This window comes from Lactuca saligna, chromosome 1, assembly GCF_052625555.1.
Source record: "Lactuca saligna cultivar CGN05327 chromosome 1, ASM5262555v1, whole genome shotgun sequence".
NCBI lineage: Eukaryota > Viridiplantae > Streptophyta > Magnoliopsida > Asterales > Asteraceae > Lactuca > Lactuca saligna.
The window spans coordinates 18,596,615-18,622,057 of record NC_136417.1 but is presented as its reverse complement, the minus strand read 5'-3'; the positions used below and the strand labels follow the sequence as shown (position 1 = coordinate 18,622,057).

The following is a 25,443-nucleotide window of genomic DNA, read 5'->3' as shown; positions in this document are numbered from 1 at the left end:
AAGTGGCGAGATATCTTGGACAATTATTTCTGGATGAGGCTTTTACTCAGAAGTTGCTTAGGGAGATTGTGTTTGTCTTTTGACACAGTAGCCTTGCGGGAATCTGGAGTTTCGGTTAGTCGCAGAAAAATTGGGACGAGGGAGGTCTCGGTTGCTTTTGGAAAGCAGCTAAGGGGCATCAAGGTAAGTCTAGGCAGTACTAGTGATTTGGGATTCGTATGTGGAGTCTCTTATTAACTGGAAAACATCATAAGACATTTTCAGCTTGGACCAGATAATCTCAGAGTAAATAATTTGAACCGTTGCACAACTCTCTTATGAGTCTAACCATTGCAGGATGAATTTTCTACTTAAAGGATTATCTGACCCTTCTGTCAACTATAGGTGTTCTGCAATTGTTTTGGGCTAATGATTTTGTTCCCTATGGATGCATCAGATAATCAAGGTTGGAAGTGTTTTGTTTAGTTGATATTCAATGATGATTCGATATGGTAGTGATTTAGTATGGGTGGTCTGTCAGAGAGTCAGAACAAGTCGAAAATTTGAGATTTTAAGTTTCAGGTAATGTATGGTTGATTGTCTGCATGAGTTTATGGATTCGTCTTCTTCGGGTCTGTAAAGTAATGTTATGGTTGGGTTTGGTAACCTTGGGAAGGTCGTGTGTGTGTATGGGGTTGTGATTGCATTCTTCAGGCTATTGGGGTGCCTGGGATGGTAAGGAGCGGTTTTAACGACAAAATCTAATTCAAGTGGAGGAAAGTTATAACACCCAGAATCTTGAGGAGAAATTTTAAGGAATGAATCCTATTTTGGGGATTGCAACACGGCGTGTTGGAGGAACCAACACAACGTGTATACGCAAAGTTTATTGGGTCTACACGGTGTGTTGTAGTGTCCCAATACGGCGTGTTGGTGGCACGGAAGGAAACCCAAATTTTTAGGATGTTGCATCCTATTTAAAGGCCTTAAGTCCTCATGGCTGCTCTCTTTAGCAGCCTCCATTGCCACTAAAACCCTAATTTTTCCCTAAAGCTTTTTTGGTTGTGTTCTTGATCCTTGAGTGGATTTCTATGGTTACTTTGCTCATTTCTAGAGGAAGCTTTGAAGATTGAGGGTGCTTAGCTTGGAAGGAAGGTTGTAGATCCATAATCTCTCCACTTGTTGCAGTCCCATTGAGGTATCAAGTTTGAACCTTGAATTATAGATGATTAGATCTCTTCATGGCTAGTTTATTATAACTTTGGTCTCCTTTTTGGGTCTTTAGGTGAGTTGGGTTGTTTAAAGGCTTGTTCTTCCATATCTGAGTTTGTATTGGTATCCTTGAGCATAAAGGTGTAAGCTTTATGCAGAGAATGGTGTCATGCATGCTTCAAGTCCCCTATTAAGTCCCTTTTTAGCTTAAGAACTTCAATTAGTCATATATGAGCGTAAAGTTGGAAACTTTACATGATAATCCAACTCAAGGAGGTCAGATCTATGTTTTGGGGATATGTCTTTAAGGATAAAGTGCTTATTGGTTAAGTTGTTGAATCTCGGGCAAACACGACATGTTTGCAAGCCAACACGATGTGTTGGCTGGGGATTTCCTGATTATCTGGATGAGGAAGGAACACAGCATGTCCAAGGGGAAACACGGTGTGTTTGGTCAACATGGGCTGTTGACTTTGACTTTGACTTTGACCAGAAGTGTTATCAGGGTTGACCTTGGGATGTTTTGGGCCATGTTTGGGCCTTTTGGATTGTTAAATTGGTCCTTGGATTTGGGGCCAAGTTATAAAGAGGGTAAAAAGGTCTTTTACGTTTCTAGAAGCCCAAAACTTCGAACTCAAATATGGGCTAATTCACCTTCTTCCCACTCTCAGAAGATTTGAAAACGAAGACCCACATAAATTCCTCAAGGAATTTCATGTGGTTTGTTTAGGAATGAAGCCTCTTGCTGTCACAGAAGACCAGATAAAGCTAGTCGCATTCCCCTTTTCGCTTCAAGATTCAACAAGGGAATGGTTATATGAACACCCATATGGTTCCATCACCACTTGGACCGAGCTCGCGAAGTTGTTTTTAGAGATATACTTTCCAAAAACGCGGGGCTCCAGACTCAGAAGGGAAATCCTTAGGATCAAACAAGGAAAAATAAAAGTTTTACACACTTACTGGTAAAGACTTAAAAAGATTATGGTTCAATGTCCTCAACATTAGATCAACGATATATCATTTTTTTAATTGCTTTTGTGAAGGCCTGACACCTATGGAGAGGCACCTGATAAATGCTTTCAGTAGTGGCTCCTTGGGTGATATGACACCAACTGAAATCAGAGAGTTGATAAAAAAGATGGTGATCGAGTCTAAACATTTTGGAAATGAAGACGAGTGGTATCTAGATCAGCCAAGGGGGGTCAAGGAAGTCAACAATGTTCATCTGAAAGCGCAAATATCTAAACAAATAAAGGTTATTATGCTCCTGACGAAAGAAAAAGCAGCTGTGAGGAAACCATGTGGTATATTTTGAAGACGGAACATCCAACATATATGTGTCTGTTACTGCAAGAGGATACAACTGCAGTAAAAGCTATTGGAGGCTATCAAAATAATTACTAGAATAATTTTCAGCAGAAGCATCAATATCGGATCCCACCTGGATTCCATCAGCAATCGGCCTTTCAGCAGAATTCTCATTACCATCCCAACTTTTAGAATCTGAATCAACAATAAAACTTCTAGAATCCGAAATACCAAAATCAATCTTCAAATCAGCAACCCAGTAGTTTCAGCGTGGCCTTAGAAAATATATTTAAGAGTCTTGCCACGAGCACCCAAGTATTCCAGACAGAAACCAGAGTTAGTATCAAGAATCTGAAGTAGCAGGTGTCTTAAATTGCCACTTCTGTCGGTCGTTTGGAGTCTCAAGGAAAGTTACCAGGACACACATAAAACAATCTGAAACACAAATTAAGTGTTATTTCCATGAGAAATAGGAAAACATATGAGGTTAAAACTTATCTGAACTAGAAAACAAAATTGAGGAAGAATTTGAAGAAGTTCTGATAAAAGAAGGAGATGTGGAAGAAACCGAAAAAGTTGAGGAAGAGTATGAAGAGGTGTTGGTGGAAGAAGAAGTTGAAGAAGATCAAGAAAAATAAACTCCAACACCAGTGAAGCTGAATCTAAAAGAATATAAGCCCCTACCTCTATTCCCATCAAGACTGAAGAGTACATAGCACGAAAGAGAGGATGATGATATCATGGAAATTTTTCGCAAGTTTGGGGTAAATCTTCCACTTCTACATATTATCCAACATATCCCTCGATATGCTAAATTTCTTAAAAATTTATGCAACTCAAAAAAAAAAAAAAACTGAAATTTATTGAGATTGTAAAAGCTGGAAATAATATTTCTTTAATTTTGCAAAAAGGCTTGCCTCCAAAGTGCAAGGATCCGGGATTTTTTTTCAGTTCCTTGTAAATTGCGGAACCTAAATTTTTTAAAAGCCATGTTTGACCTCGGAGCTTCAGTTAATGTACTTCTATTTTCTGTTTTTGAAAAATTAAAAATGGAAACTTTACAAAAGATCGGGACAATTATACAATTGGCTGGCCACTCGACAATACACCCAAAAGGTGTACCGGAGGAGGTTCTTGTCCAAGTGGATAATCTGATTTTTTCTGCTGATTTTTATATATTGGACATGGGAAATGTTGATGTGTTTGACAAAAACTCGATTATTTTTTGAAGGTCTTTTATGAAAACTTCTACAGCAAAAATTGATGTTTTTGCTGGTACACTTTCAACGGAATATGATGAAGAAGTTGTGAAGTTTAAAACTAATAATGATGATTTTCATTAAATATTTATGTCAATTAAATGTGTACCAGCAGTCCATTTTCTGAGGGTTGTTGTGGGTTTTCTAATGTCTTTGTGCAAGAAAAATTTGTAGACATGAATTTATCATACACATTGGAGGAGCTGGCAGAAGATAAGCCTGGAGAGGTGAAGGAGGAGTATCTAATTCTTGTTGAAGAAAAATCAGATAAAATTTTGAAAATAAACAAACTTTTGGAAAAAGAAGACGAGAAAGTGATTATTTCAATTAGGAAAGTACCAAAACAGAAGTTGAAATGCAAAAATTTGAGAAGAAGGAAGTTTGAAGAAAATAAGAAGGAGATTTCTAGGAAAAGGAAGAAGATCAGAAAGAGAAAAAAGAAATCAAAACAGAAGAACTTTTATGAAGACAATCTGAAGTCTTTCAAGTTTGTTGAACAAGTTCTAGATCCACCCATCTTGCCATATTTGAAGAGATCTAGAGTCACAAAGAAAAGAGTTGAGCTTTAGAGAAGTCCCAACCACACCAGTTAATAAATCTGCTTGGGCAAAGTCGATCCAACGACTTTAAAAATGGGCGGCTTTCTGGAAGGCAACCCGATGAGTAGTTTTAATTTTTAACTTTCAATAAAGAGATTGTCACAGTTCCAAGCAAGCTTGGGGAAATCAGAGGATCGATAAAGTTGCTGAAACTCAGATTTTTGGCCACATTATTGTCAAAAATAGATTTTTGCAACCTTATTATGTACATTCTTTCCTAGTTGCACCTTTTTGTTTTTATATTCTTTATTGGGCTGTTCATTCCTCTCTGATGTCACACCCCTAAACCAGAACGGCGGAATCGTTCGAGGGTGGATGATTTCATGTAGTATCGTAACAATTGAATACATAGTAAAGAAAGCAATACAACCATCACATATATAATTTAAAAGTTTACATTGTTGAAAGGTACTTGTTTCAAAAGAAACTACAACATGATGTTTAAAATGAAATTAAACTAACGCCGCAACATCCCTTCTTCAAAAGCTGCAATTTACCTGTATTACTGAATCCCTGAGAAATACAAGTGGTTTTGAAAAAATAGGTCAGCATTTAAGCTGGTGATTCATAATTATTTAGTGACAATGTTTATATGAACAAGAATGAAAATGTTTTGTTAACGCTAAATGTTCTAAGAAAATCCCATATTTTCTACATAGTAGATGATTGTTTGATTTGTTCCAAAACTGTAATGCAATCGTGCTTTTCATGCCTAAAATAATAGTTTTATGTGTAAATCGTTAAGACATTTGAAAAATCCCGTAAATCAATGTGTTTTAATACTCCATGTGAGTCTTATAACCATGCTATTTGACCAGGATGCCTATATCAACGTTCTTCATGCGTTGGAAAGTTATGATGTTTGTCACCCCAGGCCTGCCGGCCTAGCTGTAGCTAACAACTTAGGTGTGGGATTGTCAATCCCATATAGATCTATACACAAGTATCACGCTCCCCCTACAAGGGATTATGGTATATAATACATGACATAAAATGCATACTCGAAAGTACGTGAAATGTCTCACAAAATTTAGTATAAACAGATTTACGTATGAAAATGTCCATTTGTCCTTGTATATGAAAAATATCTTCTTTGATGTAGTGTACCTAGTATGTAAATGTTCATGATTTCCTCGTAAACTATACCTATTATAGTTTTTCAAAGTGTGTTTCGTTCATATAGTAAACCCTAGTGTAATGCTCACTCCTTATGTAAAGTATAACACGTAGAGTGACTTAACTGTTCACATATACCTAATGTAAAATGGAGCATTTGATTTGTATATGTATATATATATATATATATATATATATATATATATAAACACGTTTTATTTCCACAAGACAAGGTGTTATTGAATATATATTTCATACGAGAATACTCATGTAGTAGTTTATGAATCACATATTATTACTTAGATAAAAAGTTTATATAGTTAATCGTTAAGTTACACACGATAATAACTGCGTGTTTTACTTGCATTCCCCCACTTAGTATTGTATAAAAAGCATTTAACATTTAAAAGTGTAGTTTATAGGGGTATGAACTCACTTGAAAGATCGAAGAAGGCGAGATGAAAACCGAGCAGAACTTTGACTCGAGAAAGCGGATTTCCTCGGGAGCACAAATGACCTTCGGGACTTGAGTATGGACACCGAGGCTTCGGGATAGCACGTACACTGAAAACGAGGCAAAAACGCAAGAAAGATGAGAGAAAATGTGTAATTTCCCCGGAATCCTCGCATCCCTTTTATAGGGGCTGGGAACCGCCTTGGTACGATGGGCGTACGCAGGTACGCTGGACGTACGCGTGCATCATGCGTGACCGCATCCTCGACTGCCTCAGAGCTCGGATGGGACGAGGCATACCCTCGCGTAGGGGCGACGTGGACGATCCGAGACCTAGTCCTCGCGTACGCTGTTACACTGGGCGTAACTTGGATTGGGCCGGTGACTCCCCCTTCGGATAATACCGAATTTTGATTTAATTTTATATTTTTATTATTTAGTAAACTTCAAAAATTCATATCTTCATACGAAATCCGTTTTCGACGTTCTTTATACCCACACGTAGGTGAGACTACGCTCTACAACTTTCGTTTAGACTCCGTTGGAAAATTTTGAAATTATTTTTATTATTTATTTTTAAAAGGTCGGGGTAAGAAAAGTTCGTTACAAATCCATAACTCCTTCATCCGATGTCTGTTTTTGCCAGACTTTTTACCGTTGAAATACCATTGTTGAGACCTTCGATTCTCATTTAGGTCATTCCGGCCAAAAGTCGCTCGATCTCTGTTCCGAGATTTTAGTTGTCTATCGCTATACCGAATTTGGAAAAATTATAATTTTCTCATACGAAGTCAGATTTGGACGTTCTTTTTATGTACGCTCACAGTTTAGTGATATCTAACATAGTAGGTAACTACAATAGAGACTTTTGTACATTTTATTTTTAAAGTTAATTTCATTATTTTCAAAAGTGGTTATAATACTTGACTTTTTAAAGCATTACATAGAACCGAAATATCGGGTTGTCATATCTGAGCATTGAGAACAATGCATCATTTTAAGCTTAAGGGAGGGGGTTAGTATTAAAAATTGCATTTTTTTTAAATTTAAAATTTTTCAGTTTTTCATTTAAAATTTTCAATTTTTTTTTTCTTTTTGCCTTTTATTCTTTTGCATTTACATATAAAAATTTTGAAAAATCCAAAAATATTTTTGCATTCATTAAAAAAAAATTCTAGTTCTTTTTATTTTCTGCATTTTAAATTCTTAAAAATCTTTTAGAAAAGTCGAAAATTTTTAAAAAATACGAGATGCTGATCGTCTAGGTAGTAGCGATTGGAACTCTCTCGATGTAAAGTCTAATTGTATAAAAAAAATTATAAAAGAAAAAGTGAAGTATTTTTATTTTCCTTTAGTTTATGCTAAATTCTTTTTAGGTTATCTACATCTTTCTATTTATTTGTTTATAATATTTTATCTTTTTCTTACTTGAGGGCAATTAAAGTTTAAGTTTGGGAAAAAAATTTAGAAGCCATTTTGTGCATCTTTTAGGGTAGTTTTCATTAGCATTTAGGATCATACTTTGTACATTTGCATGTCATTTATATAAATAATGTTCAACTCATGTCTTTCATTAGAATTCTCATACTACTCTATTTGTATGTAATTTCAAATACTTCAAGTGAAGCAGTGCTTTGGGAGCAGTTGGATGCACTTTTGGAGCTTAAAATGGAGTAATAATTTATGAAAGATTCTAAGGAATGCTTGAAAGTTGTTTTCGTCAAGAAACATTCGATCAAATTGATCGCACGAAGATAGATTCTACAATCTGAAGCTAAAGGATGTTGTTGATAGCTTTGACACTCTGTTAGTATTTTGACCATATCTCGTTAACCGTAACTCCAGTTGATGATATTCAAAATGTTCTAAAAAAACTAAAGGAAATTTCGGACGACTTAGGAAAAACATGCAATCGCAAATCTTGTCCATGCGATTGCAACTTGGATCCATACGATCGCATGTAAGCTTGCAACTTATCTTCGAGGTTTTTTCATGCCAAAAATTCATCTATGAGAAAAAAAATGAAAACATGCGATCGCAACTTAGATACATGCGATCACACGTTATCATATTCTTGCTTCGAAAGCTTCCACCATGAGTATAAATACAACCCTCATCATCAATTGTAAGGGTTAGACGATTCTAGACGATGAAAACCACTTCTGAAGGTTATTTTTGAATTCTTTCAGCGACTTTTGAAGATCTAAAGACTGCGAATCATATCATCCATTTATTTTATCTAGATTATTCAGTAAATGTTTCTTTAGTCTAGTTTAATTTTGTTTTTGGCCATGTCCGGCTAAACTTTAGTTTTTAGTTCTGCATAAACTAGTACTTCTCATGTGATTAGTTTTTAGATCTGATTTTTATTTTGTGTTTCTATCTAGATTTTTCAGTTTTGAGCTCAATGAATGTTTGGTTTAAATTCTTGTTAGTCTGATCACCTAGCTAGGGTTTTATCATACAGTTAATCAGTTGATAGAATTTGTAATTGTTACTGGCAACTGATAAAAGTAACAAGTATCACATTGGTTCCATTTTGGGATTTAACTCTGGTATAAATTGTAAAAATCATATTTTTACACTCCCGAGCTTGTGAAAAGTATTGGGTATTGTTGAGAATTTTACAAAGAACTTCATGCAATTTTTCTGATTAAAAAAGAGCTTGTTTAATTGAATGGTAAAAAGTTATGGTTAATTCAAAGAGCTTGTTTTGATTAATTAGTTTAAGTAAAAGAGATTATACTAGAGGTTGTTAGCTTTTCTCAGTACCAGCTTAGATAGAACACATCTCAAATAATCAGATTTGAGCTAGTTGCATGATTAGGAAAGTCGCAACAGAACCGAAACCATTTTTAATATTGATTTTCGTTTAATTTAATATCACTGCAATTTTTTGTTTTAGTTTTAATCAAAAACATCCTTTTATATTTTATGTTGCTTGACTAGATTGTGTCGGATGCAAAAAGGCATCGACTTTTAGGCTATGTCCTTGAGGATTCGACCCTACTTCCACGTGCTATATTTTTAGTGCAACCAACAGTGAGCATTTTATTTGTTTAAATCGCATACGACAACTAGTTTTAACAATTACCTATATACCCTCACCCCTCTTTCTCAAAATTACAAAAGTGGTGTCATCGATTAATACAAACTTATATTATTACTATAAGAAAGAGTGAAAATCCATGCTTAAGTGGCAAATTGTTTTCGATAACCAATTATGTAGTTAACTTGCTATGAATATGGATTATGTAACAAGTTTCATAGCAAACTCGCTATAACTAACAATCTCATAGCGTATTCTGTAGTAAAATAGCTACAGATTTTAATTCTATAGCAACTTTAAAGATTTAGCTAGTTTAACGTCCCAACAATACCGAATAAAAATTTTCATTTTAATTAAGTAAAAATCATTCATTCATTATCCTAAAAGACGATCAAAGTAAAAAAAATATTTTCAAAACATCAGAGTAAATCATAAACAATCATTGCAGAATAAATCTTCAGGGGAAGCGGTGTGATCAATCCTAACCCTTCCCTTTAAAACCAACAGTATCCGAAAAACATTTAAACACAAAACTGTAAGTACAAAGTTTAATGGGTTCTTCAAAATACCACATACAACATATATATATATATATATATATATATATATATATATATATATATATATATATATATATATATATATATATATATATATATATATATATATATATATATAGCAACATAATGAACATGTGTCATTGTCTTTTATCTTAAAAGCAAAGCAAACATGATATCGTGATATTTTTCCTTTCCCAAAGACAAAACATAGAGAAAATAAACTACCTATGTAGGTCTAAATGATAATTTAGGTTCAAAAACAACCATGACACTATTGTTGATGTTACTTATTTGGGTTAGGTTAATATCCTTTGGGATTTAGGTTAGGCCAAGAGTTTATTTTGTATTTCTATTTATATGAGATTATATCTTTATTAATGATGACGCAATATAAAAACATCTCTATAATATAGCATGGTATTAGAGTCCTTGTCTCATATCTCTATGACTCAACATATCTATGTTTATTCTTATTGAGCCGTCGACTCTAAAGAGGCGTGTTGGTGTACCTTACATCAAACACAATCCAATAAATGTTTATATATATTGGAGTCTTCTGCTTTCCACAATGATTCTTTTGTAGAGATGAACTTAGGATCTAACATTTTGTGACATAGTATCAGAAAACTTTACTGGTGATCACAACCTGCAACCACCGCCCTCCACCTCCCGACCTCTAATAATAATCAGATGCGTGTTCATTATGCTCAATATTTTTTTTCTTTCTTAACAATTATTTGGTTGACAAATGGAAATAAATAAAAAGACTTAAGTGATGTTTCTTTTTAACTTAATGAGCTTAATATAGACAAGACTTCAATATGTTCGGATATATGTAAGCGTTTCTTTGTTACTTTATTGATAAATAATATGTTGAAGAGTAAATTACACGAATGGTCCCTATGGTTTAGGGTAATTTGCGTGTTTGGTTTCTAACTTATTTTTTTAACTCGGAAGGTTCCTACTGTTTGTTTTTGTTACGCGCTTGGTCCCTGTCTTACCTAAATATACTATTTTCCCTTGATATTTTAATTTATTTAAGTAAACACACCCCCAACCCCACCCCACTCATCTTACCTTACCTACTCCACCATTTTTTCTTATTTAAATAATAGTCGTTTTAGGTAAGACAGGGACCAAATGCGTAACAAAAACAAACTGTAGGGACCAAACACGTAACAAAAACAAACCGTAGGGACCTTCCGAGTTAAAAAAATAAGTTAGGGACCAAACGTGCAAATTACCTCAAACCATAGGGACCATTCGTGTAATTTACTCTATGTTGAAATATATGTAAGCGTGTCTTTGTTACTTTATTGATACCTAGTCTTCTTCAATATCAAATCAAGTTCCAGAAAATCGGATTTCTATTACCTAATGATATGCCTATTATATCTCTAACTTTCATTCCTCTTCATTCTCCCCAAAATCAAGATTTCATCATTATATATTTCAAGCTACTATACTCTTGCATCATGATCAATACAACCAATATTATCTTATTCGGTCTTTTGTTGTATTGTCTCCAAACTTAGGCAATCTCGCTTTCTTCCTCTTGTCAAATAAGTATGCTTCGTCTCTTAATGAAGTTTTAGATTGATTTTTTAATGATGTAAATAACTTTGTGTGTATGATGTGCTATTGATTAGAATCATAAAACTCAAAAAAATATAATTAAAAAAAAAAAAAAAAAACTTATACGTAACTTTTCTTATAATTATTTTGATATAATACAAATAATGTAAGACAATTATTCATTCACACCGGTTTATATGATAGAATGTGGTTAGACATTGTTTTAGAGTGTGAACCAAGATAGTCTAGCTCATACGAAAACCAATCGCACCAAACACCATGACCAACATGTTCCGTCACATCATAGCATCTCTCCAAGATCCATCACATAAACTTTTCTCATGCTGACAAAATCAATAACTAATATTTTAAAAAAGGTTTATAAGTGACTAATTCATAAGTGTTGAACATGTTAAAACTACCAAATATATACACATTTAAAGAGAATTCATTTGAATTGTCTTTCAAATTTTATTCACATGATAGGTTTTAATTTTAGACTAATTTTGAACTGTTAATATTTGACAGCTATAAAGAAAACGAATAGTTTCTAAAAGTTTGAAGTAACTTGGGGTATTTTAAAAAAAAAAAAAAAAAACGCATATCTAAAGTTTATTTTATTAAAAAAATATATCTATGCAAATAAGTTTGTTTAATGCTTTATTAAAAGTAAGCATCATGCCATATGCTTTCTCAACTACATGCCACGCGATTACCGTAATGGAATTAAGTTGCAATAAATAGAATGTGACCTCATGGTAGGTTATCTTGAGCCTTCCCCCACACGAATATTGCTGCATATGTTGGTTTATAATGTTTTAAAGTCCGTATTTTATTCGGATTCTGAAATCCAAAGGCCCGGAAGCCCGACGTTGAAGATTGGCATCCAATAAATACGCGATTCAAGGAACAGTCATTTCCTTTGTCTTTCTGCGGCTGCCGGAGAATATTTCTCCGCCGTGGATGGGCCAGTTGCCTTCATCCACTGCCGGAGTCCCCAGCTGCCGTCGAAACGACGTTATTTATCAAAGCTGTGGATCAATGGCGCAACAAGATTTGCCGGTCTTTCTTTCTCCTTTAATGAGGAAAAAGATTGACGATGGTCTTTGTGTTGCCAACGGTATATCGAATCTTCCAGATGATTGTTTGGCTTGCGTTTTTCAGTTCCTTGCACCAGGCGATCGGAAACGATCTTCGCTCGTTTGCCGGCGTTGGCTCGAGGTCGAGGGACAGAGTCATCACCGACTCTCCCTCAATGCCCAATCGGACCTCCTATCTGCGGTGCCATCGCTTTTTTCTCGGTTTGACGCCGTCACGAAGCTTTCTCTCAAATGCGACCGTAGATCGGTGAGCATCGGCGATGATGCTCTTATTCTAATCTCTCTTCGTTGCCAAAACCTTACCCGCCTCAAGCTCCGATCGTGCCGACAGTTAACGGATTCAGGCATGGAGAGTTTTGCCATGAATTGTAAGAAATTGAAGAAGCTGTCGGTTGGATCATGCACTTTTGGAGCTAAAGGAATGAACGCTGTAGTCGATAATTGCTCGTCCCTGGAAGATTTATCTGTGAAGCGGCTACGCGGCATCGCCGATAGAGGCTCGACGGAGCCGATTAGACCTGGTTCAGCGTCATCGTCTCTTAAGATGATTTCTTTGAAGGATCTCTACAACGGACAATGTTTTGCTCCGCTGATAATCGGATCCAAAAATCTTAGAACCCTAAGACTTTTCAGATGTTCCGGAGAGTGGGATGGGGTTCTGAAACTTGTTACGAATAACATCAAGGGATTGAGTGAGGTGCATCTGGAGAGGCTTCAGGTAACCGATATTGGTCTTGCAGCCCTTTCCAATTGTGAAAATCTAGAAATCCTTCACCTCATAAAAACACCTGAATGTACTAATTTGGGGCTATCGTCTATGGCGGAGAAGTGTAAGCTTCTGAGGAAGCTTCATATCGACGGGTGGAAAACAAACAAGATTGACGATGAAGGTTTGATCAGTGTAGCAAAATACTGCCATAACCTTCAAGAGCTGGTTCTTATCGGTGTGAATCTTACCCGTGTAAGTATATCGCGATTGGCTTCAAACTGCCAGAAGCTAGAGCGATTGGCGTTATGTGGGAGTGAAACCATAGGTGATGCCGAGATTTCTTGCATAGCTGCTAAATGCACGGCGTTGAGGAAGCTATGCATCAAGAGTTGCCCTGTCTCCGATCATGGAATGGAAGCTTTAGCACTTGGGTGCCCTAATTTGGTGAAGGTGAAGGTAAAGAAATGCAAGGGAGTCACCTGTGAGGGTGTTGGCTGGTTGAGAGCTAGCCGGGAATCATTAGCTGTGAATTTGGATGCTTTGGTGGTTGAAAATCAAAACCAGAATGCAACCGTTGAGGTGGTTGTGGAGGACCAACAACAACCACCAGCAGCTAGTGACATTGGAGGCGGTGCTAACCGTGGTTCTAGCAGTAACAGGAGGTCAACATCATTGAAGGCAAGGTTGGGGCTTACATCTGGGAGAAATTTAGTTTCTTGCACTTTGAGACGGTGGTCAAGCTTTAATGGCGCTTCGGCTTCACAAAGTCGTTAGGAAAGAGTAGGAAAGAGTTGTTGTCAAAATGATTGTGTTCCTTTTTTTTTATGTTGGGTATAAATATTTATGTCAAAAGATTGTTTGTTCTTTTTATATATCATGATATGATGAAAATAAATATCGAAGCGTTGTATAAATATTTGAGTTGACTGGTCTGATCACTGATGTGAAAAAGAGAACAATCAAAGATAATTAACATATTTGGAAATACTAGATAGAAACAAACAAGTGTAAAACTTGGAAATATAAATTATAAAGACGGTGTTATGTCTATGATCTTGTGATCTAATCTGCTTTCTTCCTCACTTTCTTGGGTTGCTGTGGCTTCTGGTACATGATGATTTGGGTTAAGATTGCACCGTTTGTCAATATGCCGATAACAGAACCCATCACAACTTGAAACAGACCAAAGGATATCAGCATTTGTGTATATAATTATTATTAATAAGCCAAAAATGGGAATGTTTAATTGTTTGCATACATACCACTTGTTGGGGCTCCTTCTTGGAGGCTGGTGAAAACTCTTACTGCAAAATCAGTGATCACATACATACATATCAGCATTTGTGTATATACTTGTAATAATGAGCCACAGACAATAAGAAAGAAGTAGAACTGACCTATAGAGCCAAGAGAATTCATAAATGAAGTTATGAAGCTAAGCTCCCCTGTGCTTTTGTTCTGCTCAAACATAACATACTCAGTCACAAAAACCATAAAATGTGGCATGTGTAATGTATTTGATGTATACTGGACTTGGACCATGACATAACATAACAAACTGTACTATATGTAGAAAGTGTATTCAAAACCCATAGCAAGGAAAATTTTCGACTAACAAAATAGAAGTCAGTAGATATATATAATATAATCAATAACTTACTTTAAGGTTTTCCCAAATTTGAGGGACCCTGGCAAAGAAAAAGACTGCATGCTGGCATGCCTGAAACCAACAGTTTGATCAAGTAAATTTAGCAAATTCCAAGAATAATTTAAAAGAAAGGACTTACATATAGGGCTTCAAAAAGAAGGGGATCAATTTTCCCAGCTAAGATTGTTGGTGCTATCCCACAATATCTGTCGCAATCTCATTGAGGAAATGAAATTCTTATATACATACATACATATATATCATGAATTTAAAGAGAAGTAAAATAATCATCAGAATCTAAGAAGGATACAGCAGTGCACGGATCCATGTTGAGTTACTGACAGGCTGAGAGAAATAATAGATGGTTGCAACTAAGATTATAGCTGCAATGACCAAGAGAAAAGAATTAAAAAAAAATTCACATTACAAAATATCACAAATCCAACTGATCAGATTGCAATGAAATGATGTACTTTGTGTATAAACAGCATTTAAACATCTTATTCCTAAAAATAAACATACTGTGTGATTGCAGGAGGATCACGCCAGCCTGAAGAATATTATTCAAAATGGAAATTCACAAAGAATCATGATTTGAGGGTGGGAAAGAATTTCTGTTAATTCTTATAAAATCAGAAAGGTTCATCAACAAAACATGCCAAAAATGAAGATCGAAGAGCAATTAGCCGGCTAATCATATCCTCATTCTCTGAACAATTTTCCCATATTTATGTGGTGAGCTTGTGAAGTTACTATCTAGAAATTAACATGGTGCTTGCTATACCTTGGATCAGAAGAAAGGCTAACTCTCCATAAGCTGAAAATGGGAGACCTTTGTGAAGACAATATGCCAAAGCAATGGTATAACCAATCACTTCCATTTCAAATGCCATAACGCTAAGACCTCTTACACTTTTATGTTGCATGATCTTCATAATCTGAAAAAAAGAAAAGAAGCATAATTCAAAATCCCAGTCCTAACTTCTGCAAACAAGCAATAGAGATCAAAAGATGATATCGAGTGCATTCGGCATAGCTTAAGTATATATCGATTTAAAACACGTTACCATATTCGAAATTGATTAAGATTGCATCGATAATTACAACCTAATGATCAAGAGCTCAATAGTTCACGAAATTGGAAAATCAAAGGAAGAATTGCATTAATCTGATATTTACATCAATTTGTAACCAATTGACAAATAATTGGAAGAATTGGAATCGCAAAACCCTAGGTGGCATGGAGACCAACGTGATGAAAAATAAAGTTGATGCAAATTGAATTGGTTAACCTGAGGCAGTTTAACGGTGGTCGAGGCAGCGACGATGGCGTAACCTAGGAGCTTAGAAATCAAAGGAAGAAGGCAGTCCTTTTCAGGGAACTTGCCGTCGCTTAACGATCCAAACACGCAGCTGAAGTCCATTCCCAGGAACTCCATTTGAACCATTTTGATGGTCCGACGTAATTAAAGATACAGAAATGGCCTGAATTGTTGGGAAAATCGCCGGTGGCTTTGTAAGAACTCCGGCCAAAAATCTATAGCAAGATTTATGGATGGGTTTCTTCAAAACTGAATCACATCAACAGAAATTGAAAGGGATCTGTTTGGGCCACTCTTAACTAAGCGATTGACTTTCCCATAAATTAATTGGGCCATAAAACAATGATCCTTAGAACTGGTTAAAACAAGACTGGACAAAAAAATATCGGTCCGCGATTACCATGAATCGTCCTGCAAAAAAGTCCGGTCTAAAAATATCGGACCGTTACCAGACCGATCAAAGATCGGTCAAAAATCTCAAAATTAATATTTATCTTTTTTTTTTTATTAAATTTTAGTGCATCATTCTTTGTAAGCCTTAATGTATCATTTTGATGTTAATCATATACAATTGTTATGCGAAATTCGAAACCGAAATTTTTTTTATTGAATCTAAACTGAAAACAACCTGAAAATGAATCGATTTGCATCACAAAAATCCAATCTTGAAACCATGGGTGACAACCCTAAGTCCAGAAACGGATTTGCATCATAAAACTTCAAAATACTCCTCTAAAACCTCAAATAACTTCATGGATGGCAACCCTAAGTCCATAAAGGGATTTGCATCATAAAAATCCAATCTTGAAACCATAATGGGACAATATCCATGAGAACCTAGATCTATGATGTAGAAGCACCAAGATGAGAACTTTATACCTTCAATTGGCTGGAAAGGATGTAAAACCTCTGGATCTACAAGCTCTCTTCAATCTCTTGCTTCTTCTCTAAACACTTTCTTTTTCAAAAACTTCAAAATACTCCTCTAATGGCCATCCAAGCTCCAAAATCACTCAAATGGGGGCTAAGGATCGATTTATAGGGTTTAGAGCATGGAGGCTGAAGATATTAGGGTTAGGTTGTGAGATAAGGAGCTTAAATAGGATACAAGACCCTAAAACAGGGTTCAAGTTGGATTGGCGTATGCCCAACGTACCCTAAGTCAGTACGTTGGGTGTACTGACTAGGATGGTCGCGAATATGCTAAGATAATGGAGTTGTGTTTTTGTAAGAAATGGAGTTGTGTTTTTGTAAATTAAATCAATGAGATTTTTGTGAAATGTGCTAAGATAATTATATGATTTTAAAATGAAAATTTTGTTACAGTGGGCATGGCTCGTATCTCTTAGTCAACGGATATTGGTCGGGTACGTATCTCCTAGTCAGCGGAGTGTGGGCGGGGCCCGTATCTCCTTGAGTGTGTGGGGGGCCTGTACCTCTCAGTAGCATGGTTATGTGTATGGTATGTGGTAGTTTGGAGAGACTCACTAAGCTTCGTGCTTACGGTTTTCAGTTTTGGTTTCAGGTACTTCGGTTTTCAAAAGAGGAGCTCGAGATGATTGCAGTGCACACACTATCTGTTCAGCCTAGGATGTTTATACTCTGATATTTTTGACAGTTGTTATGATATTTTGAGATACATTGTTTATGATTTTTATATGATGTTTGATGACTATGGTTTTATTATAAAATTAAAACAAAAATTTTAGACTGTGTTTTTGAGAAGTTATATCTGATTTGGATTTAAACAAACAATCAGGACAAAAACAACGTACTGAGATTAGGGAAAAAAAACTTGAATATATAGACATTTTAAAGTCGTTACACCCCCGGACCCCCAAATTACCGATTTGCTACTCCAACTTAGTATAAATAGATGTTGGTTCGGATGTAAACTTTTGGTTTGGTTTTGTTCAAAGCTTCTTGGTAAAAATGTATATTTTTCCTTCTCAATTGAAGTTTTGAGTTCTATCTATAAATTGAAAATTTCTTTTTCAAAGGTTTATTTTTTTTTTTCGTTACTTTTTTAAAATTAAAAACCATGTAGGTTCAATTTTTTTTCATTACTTTTTTAAAATTTAAAACAATGTGGGTTCAATTTGAGGTTCAGTTTTTTTTATTACTTTTATAAAATTAAATTTAGGTTTAGTTCCAAAGTATGCTTGTAATTTACGTAGAAATATATTTAGTTATCAAATTGCTTATTATAATCATTCAATATTGTTTTTGTTTTTAAGCTTGTTAAGAGACAATCATTTTGATACCCATGTCACCTTGAAAATGAAATGAGCAAATATGTGGAAGTCCAAAATCTTTTCCTTAGCTACCTTCTATTTGATTATCTCGTCTCTTTCGCAACGAAATTAATAAAAACAGTAAAACAAAAAAGTTGACGATAGGGGTGGATGCAAGAATACATAGTAAGTGTTACCGAGGTTGAAATAGATGTTGCCGATGCAGGAAAAATAAGTAAAAAGTTTGAAAAATTGAAATGTTTTCCACTACAAACAAAAAAAGCAAGTGTTGCCGATATCACACTGAAACACCTATTAAAACCGCACATGGTTGACGTCAAAGTAAAATCGTCGATTATTTACAAACTCAAGCGTTGTTATGTTAAGATCCTTAAATATCCAGTTATGTATGTCTTATTTGAATCCGGCTTCACTAGATATCCATTTCCCATACAAAAATTCATACATGAACGACTTATCCAAAATCCAATTCTTCAAAATTCGATCGTCAAGATTGATACTATTGATACCACATAGTATATGTCTCACAAAATGAACTCATAAGATCTTCAAGTATGTTTAACGTGTGGTTGGTGCCTTATCCACAACACAATTTCTCACAATCACTGCTAACTTGATGAAATGGTGTTTACACTAAGAGAAAAAGAGAGAATCAGAGAACAAGAGAAAAATAAAGGAAATAAGACAGAAAAAGAGAGAATTTTTCTTTCTTTTTTCATGTTGGACCGTAGCCGAAGCCACACCATAAAAATAAATTTTTTTTTTTTGGAAATGGTGTTCATGTGTTGTAAGGGTGCTAAATTACCCTTACATCTAATTCGCGAGTTAAAAGAAAGAAAAAAAAATAGAAAAGAAAGTTATAAAAAAAAAGGAAAATAAAATTTTCTTTTGTATTTCCGAGTTGAAGAGAAATGAAAAAAAATTAATTATTTTGTTATTCTTTTCAAATCCTTCGGAAGGAAAATTAGGAGGAAAAGTGATTCTTCAGTTTCACTCTACTTCATTTTTTTAATGAAATTCAAAAAAAAAACAATTTCTTTTATTTTCTTCTTATTTTCATATATATTTTTTTTCTTATCTCTCGTTAAGTTGAATTCGGAAACGAGGTGTTAGAGATCCTCTCAGGAAAGCATAACGGCAAGAGAAAAATATATTGTACATACTACATAGTATTACTGTTGTGAATTTTGCTATTTCATATATCGGTTTGCTTTAAAATCAAATTTATTCAAAATATTTTGTAAATCGGTCTCCAGCCGCAAAATCAAATTTATCCAAGTGACTCAAAGTACACAAGTTCGCTACTTAAAGTTAAACTAACTTTTGTCGTACCTAACAGTCTTGAGAACCGGCATCTGGATCTCTCTTTTCTGGTCTCGGCATCTTCCTCGTTGATCCTCAATACAGAGAGGAAGAAGAAGAAGAAATCAATAGGAAAATGAATGTTGCTGGGGTGGTTGGTGGTGGTAGTGGAGGCGGAGGCGGAGGAGACGCCGATCTCAAATCCTCATCACTCTCTGAATGGACCTTCACTGTATCCCGCCGATACCAACACCTCCTCGACAAGTCAACTCCACACGTCCTCCACCGTTGGATCGGTTTCGCCGTCGTCTTGTTCATCTACGCCCTTCGTGTTTACTTCGTTCAAGGTTTTTACATCATAACTTACGGCCTCGGAATCTACATCCTTCAGCTCTTCCTCGCTTTCCTTTCCCCTCAGGTTGATCCAGAACTTGATGGTCCGTCTCTACCTACCAGCCGATCCGAAGAATTCCGCCCCTTCGTCCGCCGCTTACCTGAATTTAAGTTCTGGTGCGTCTGTTTTCACTTGCTCTGTTCCTAATCGTATTTGTGATTTAGGTCTCTTACAATGCGCCTGTGATTGTAGATTCTCCCCTCATTTTAGCTATACATTGACTAATACTTAGTGGCAAATCAAGATTGAATTACCTGTTGCATTTTAAACACCATCAATTATATTTTCGTGATTTCACAGTTGAGAAACCCTAATTGAGGTTAACGTGCTTGAATTAGGGGAATATTGGAATACTAGTGGTATTTAGTTCTAAGTATAAATGATCTAATGTATGATGCTATTGTGATTTCTGGAGCTTACCTGATCAAACGGTGCCATTTGGGCCAGAATCAGCAAACTAATTAATGTAAATGACAAGTTGATATCAATTGATGACTTTGAAACTGAGAAAACAAGAATCTATGCGTCTTCTTTGTTTACCATTTGATGTAACTATAGATGATTAACTGATCTGCTGGGAACACAAAACTGATTTGGCTTTGAGCCCAATTATACAAACACTAGAAATTATGTATCAAGTACTCCACAATCCACAAATCTAGCATGCTGGAATCTCAACGGAAAGTAGAATCTGAAAATCAAGAACTCCACATGTATATCACCTTAAATGCAAGATAATGTAAAGTAAAATATGAAAATCAAGAACTCCACATGTATAACACCTTAAATGGAAGAAAATGGAAAGTAGAATTTGAAAACCACAAATTTTTTGTTGATGAAATATAATATCTTCTTCTCTTTGATCGCAGGTACTCGGTTACAAAAGCATTTTGTATCGCCTTTACACTTACATTCTTCAGTATGTTTGATGTGCCTGTATTTTGGCCAATTCTATTGTTCTATTGGCTTGTACTCTTTGTTTCAACAATGAAGAGGCAAATAATGCATATGATAAAATATAGATATGTTCCCTTCACTTTCGGAAAACGGGTACCTACAAACTCCCTCTTTTGATTTTCTTTCCACAATCTCATCTTTTTCTATCATTACTTCCATAAAACCCTACACTTTTTACATTGTCTTCTTTTTGCAGCGTTACAATGGAAAGAAAGCATCTGTGGTTGATGATGGAGACTCTGGTCGACCTTGAGCCTGTGGTAAGTGGTGAGTGGTGAGTGGTGAGTGATGAGTTCACCTCAAATATATCTATCTTCTTTAGGGAACCAGGGATTTGTGAAAGCCATAGAAAAAGTGTATTCTTTGTTGTAGCATTTTTTTTTTCATGTAATATTTGTAGTTCCTTTTTTTTTTTTTGAAATTTTGATCAATCACTTTTTGGACACCTTTTTAATTTATAAATTAATAAAAGTTTCTTTTATTAGCAACACAAAAAGTGTTTTTCTATTCTGCAAAAGGGTTATTCTTCCAACAACCTCTGAGCTGATAATTGATAGATCGATGGCTTCTAAGACTAGAACCGATATTGGTTGGGTGAGTGGTTCGAACCAAGTGGTGCACCTTTGTGGGTTAGGTTAGGTTAGGTCCCATGGGGTGGGGTATTTGGGACCAATAAAGATTGTAGAATCTATATTCAAAGAGGATGATTTATGAAATGTAAGGCTAAGGCATGCGATTGGAGATTGGTATTACAGAATTGTCCTATTGTATGTGTCCCTAGAATTAGAAATGGCAAGGGTTATTATTGTTGTGGTGGGGAGACCATGCAACTGTTGCCCATATGGGTATGGTCCTTGGGTGGGTGCCCCTCTTCCCTTTTGATTTGTACTTGTCAAACCTTTCCTTTATTTCCCCACATTTCCACTCAAAGTACTATTCATTTATCCTCCAAAAATACCCTAATAATTATTTGTCAAAGATTCATTATTATTTTTTTTTTCTGAATTAACGACAATTTCTTCTATAAGCAACTCAAAAAATTGTTTTCTTTTCTGCAAAAGGGTTATACTTATTACTTACCACTTTACCAGCAACCCCACCTGATCCACATTACGCATACAATATAGTCCATGCATGAATGACATAAGGGCCTAACTAGTGCACAAACTTCATTTCTATCAGATATAGTTTATTAACGAAAACAAGATCATTTTATGTATTATTGTGTTAAAATTAATTTTGAAAGTAACGATGATCATATTTACTTTTTTCTTTTCTTTTCAAATTATGTATCTCGACATGTTGTCAAGCATTAGCTAGGATTCGTATCTAGAGGCACAGGACCACTGTCTTACCCTGCCCCTCCATTTCAGCTGGCATTCAAGGGCAACTGTCACACACAGGACCATAGATATAAGCCCTCTTTTTCTATTGCTTCCTTAAATTTCCCACAAGTTGGGTAAATTACACCATTTGTGGATATGTTTTCTTCTAACTTATCAATACGTCCACAAAAATAACTTTAAACCTTTTCTATCACTAAAAATAAACTTCGTTAAGCCCTCAAATAAACTCATTGCGATCATTTTACCCTTTCACTGATTTTACTATCAACATAAAATTGCGTAAAAATGATTACAAAATATCTACCTATTTTATATACAAGAAAAAGATACTACGAAAAACCACACTCAATGAACAAGTAGCCCCAGAAACACACGAACACAAGGTCGGGCATATCAACCGCATGCTTCACCCGAAACTTTTCTACATAATTGCAATGACCACACCAACAAACACACACTACAGTTGTACTCCGTTAACTTGTAAGGACCATAGTCTCCCCCGATTAAGACAATGGGACCCACGTGTTTTCCAAAATCTAGCATTTGGGTTTCCTACTAGCTATATCCATCAGCAACACTCATACAAATTCATTTTTTCATGTGTGTTTCAGTGCATCAATTAACAAATAACAAATGGAGGGACTTCCTATGTTAGCTTGTCTTATACAACACACCTTAAAAGGTCTATGCACCTGTTCTTCATCAGATAACATTACTTCCCCCAAATGGGTGTATGCTGTTTTCTGGCGAATCTTGCCTCGAATCTACCCTCCTCCAAAGTAATCACCAATCACAATCCAATAAATGTTATGTGATTGTTGTTCTTGGTGTTTTAATATGTTATTGTTTGGACTTTGGATGCAGGTGGGACAATGAAGGAGGTGTTCTTGATCGAGCAAAAGGAAACAAACGTAACTGGTAAAAAAAAAAGTTTAAAATTTATCAGTCTTTAACGTGTGATTTCTTATACTTTTGGTTCTTGGTGATGTATAGGATTCTTGTTTGGGAAGATGGGTTTTGTGATCTTGATGAATGTGAACGAATTGGGAACGACGATGGGTTCTTGAAGGGTAGATTTGGACGTGATATCTTCTTCAAACTGTCCCATGAAGTTTACAATTATGGAGAAGGGTGAGAACTAAGAACACCAACGACATCGTTTTTATGTTGAAGAATTTGACAAAGATTTATGAAAGTTTTTTTGAGTGGCATGCAGATTGATAGGGAAAGTAGCTGCAGATAACTGTCACAGATGGGTGTTTAAAGATGGATCAAATGAGCAGAGTACTGATCCAAGCTTTCTTTCATCATGGAATGCAACTATTGATCCTGTAAGTAAAGACCCTCATTTGATTTCATCTTCATGAAACTTTCTTGTTATTTGATTGCTTTAATTCGTTACTTTTTTTTGTAAACAGCAACCAAAAGCTTGGGACTTTCATTTCAATTCAGGGATTAAGGTAAGCGAATTTAACTGTTTCCTTTAAAAAATTGCTTTTAATGAATGATAATAATGTACGAATTAATTAAGATCGTTTCTGAATGAACCAGACGATTGCAGTGATATCTGTCAGAGAAGGTATTATTCAACTGGGGTCTTTTGATAAGGTACAATTTTTAATTGGAAAAGTACAAGTATATATGTTGTGGAATGTACAAGATTTAATGCAGAAGGTACACCACTTGTATACAGATTCTTGAAGATCTGAATCTAGTATTAACCATTCAGAGGAAATTCAGCTACCTACGTAGCATTCCGGGATTATTCCATATTCAGCGACCGTTTTCCACCGTACAAGTACAACAATGCCCGTACAACCCACTGAAGCACAAAACCATTGGATCCGAGGAGGCTCAACAAGTAATCGGGTCAAAAGTCAACATGAATGCTGGAGAAAGTCAACATCACAAGGGTCCTGTTTGGTCATTGGGTTCGGGTTACAATACGCAAGAGAATGGGCCACCATTTTGGCCGATTCCACCCCTCTTGCCGTATAAATTCGGATCTCAATATGACCCGATCCGGATTCAGAATGATGGTGTGGGTCAGTGTTTGGGTGATAAGATATTTAACGTCAAAGATCCGGTTCAAGAAAGGAAACCTGGTTGCTTCTACCCGAGTGCTGGGTTAGTTGTGGAATTAGGGTTTGGGACTAGAAAGGTAGCTCAAGAATGTGATGTAAAAGTAAAATCTCAATTAAGTTAATAAGGAGAAATTTGCACTTATTTGGATATTTGGATATTGATCTTATTTCTGGATGTCTTTTTATTTTATAATAAAATTGAAACGGAGTTTACAAAAAAATTCAACTCCCGTAAACGAAACTGCATCTCAAAGAGTTATCTCGGAACAATGAATGATTAACAGCATACTTCATTTTTGTGTAACCTCAATTTATGAATTTATGAGTGAGCATGAAATAACACGGGGGTTTTAATCACATTTCCACACATTTATGTTAGGAATAGCAACATACTTTCAAAAAAAAAAATCTTATTTCTTCTTATTGCCATTTTTTTGGTTTTAAGTTTTAACCCTAATAACTAAATACACAATGCTATCACTACACATCAACCGGAAATACATTGTTATTTCTTAAATTTAATGACGCTATTATAACCACGTAATAATATCTTATGTATATGTTTGTATGTGTCTTTACTTTAACTTACTTTGATTGTTTGTTTGTAACTTTGTATCTATATATACATTTTACTTATACTTTCGTGTGCTAACTTATTGTCACATTACCAGACTAAGATCAATTTCTTCTATTAATCTTCACTGCATAATATTAAGATGAAGTTCTGTTTTAAAGCAACTTACTAATGGTATTAACATATTCTTTTCTTTCATGTTCTACAGGATTTGAGAGTTGTACGAAGGTTAATTCTTTAATGATACACACATTCAAAAAGGTGGAAAATTTGCTACCGATTTTGACAGTGTCACAGATATCAAGTAATGCACAAGTGCAAGTGCTGAACTGGGATCAAAGCGTTTCAACCACAACTATTATATTGTAAAAACTTTATGTTCTTTGAACCTAAACTTATCTGATTGTTTAGAGGGTCTCTGAGTTATAGCCTTGGCAATCAACGCCAATTTTGTAATTACTTTAAAAGAAAATTGGAGTTCTTAAATTGAGACAAAACTTTTCTTCTATTTTTGCAACTTCACCGAGTTAATTTACCAATGCTTGAAATATTTTAAAAGGGATCGAGGTTGTAGGTAATTTGGTCTATGCATTTACCCATATGGGTTGGCAACAATGATTTTTTTTTTCGATTTTCAC

General features: G+C 35.2%; 3 protein-coding genes, 1 long non-coding RNA gene and 1 pseudogene across 6 annotated transcripts; 3 read left to right on the top strand and 2 right to left on the bottom strand.

Annotated features, from left to right (window-relative positions):
* The first annotated feature begins 11,955 nt into the window (after positions 1–11,955).
* LOC145025917 (F-box protein SKIP2 pseudogene) lies at positions 11,956–13,837 on the top strand (annotated as a pseudogene).
* Positions 13,806–16,199, bottom strand: LOC145025933 (Mannose-P-dolichol utilization defect 1 protein). Its single transcript, XM_078976809.1, has 8 exons — positions 15,864–16,199; positions 15,356–15,509; positions 14,882–14,954; positions 14,711–14,777; positions 14,584–14,643; positions 14,321–14,381; positions 14,186–14,227; positions 13,806–14,095 (listed from the first exon to the last, which is right to left on the bottom strand). The coding sequence occupies exons 1-8, from the start codon at positions 16,017–16,019 to the stop codon at positions 13,986–13,988; spliced, it is 723 nt and encodes a 240-aa protein (XP_078832935.1). The 5' UTR covers positions 16,020–16,199; the 3' UTR covers positions 13,806–13,985.
* Positions 16,200–18,370: 2,171 nt separating this feature from the next.
* On the bottom strand, positions 18,371–20,764 carry LOC145025896 (uncharacterized). Of its 3 annotated transcripts, none has more exons than XR_013673903.1 (3): positions 20,265–20,720; positions 19,481–20,098; positions 18,371–18,781 (listed from the first exon to the last, which is right to left on the bottom strand). It is a non-coding gene; the product is annotated as an uncharacterized LOC145025896 (long non-coding RNA). The 3 variants fall into 3 exon arrangements; XR_013673897.1 differs by lacking the exon at positions 18,371–18,781 and having other exon boundaries at positions 19,355–20,098; positions 20,265–20,535; positions 20,627–20,764; XR_013673891.1 differs by lacking the exon at positions 18,371–18,781 and having other exon boundaries at positions 19,355–20,098.
* On the top strand, positions 19,587–21,282 carry LOC145025880 (protein RER1A-like). The gene is made up of 3 exons (XM_078976808.1): positions 19,587–19,960; positions 20,714–20,894; positions 20,998–21,282. Exons 1-3 carry the CDS (start codon positions 19,587–19,589, stop codon positions 21,052–21,054), a joined length of 612 nt encoding a protein of 203 aa, XP_078832934.1. The 3' UTR covers positions 21,055–21,282.
* A 1,445-nt stretch (positions 21,283–22,727) lies between these two features.
* On the top strand, positions 22,728–24,381 carry LOC145025864 (protein RICE SALT SENSITIVE 3-like). Its single transcript, XM_078976807.1, has 7 exons — positions 22,728–22,926; positions 23,012–23,065; positions 23,141–23,278; positions 23,364–23,478; positions 23,566–23,607; positions 23,699–23,755; positions 23,841–24,381. Exons 1-7 carry the CDS (start codon positions 22,781–22,783, stop codon positions 24,351–24,353), a joined length of 1,065 nt encoding a protein of 354 aa, XP_078832933.1. The 5' UTR covers positions 22,728–22,780; the 3' UTR covers positions 24,354–24,381.
* The last annotated feature ends 1,062 nt before the right edge of the window (positions 24,382–25,443 follow it).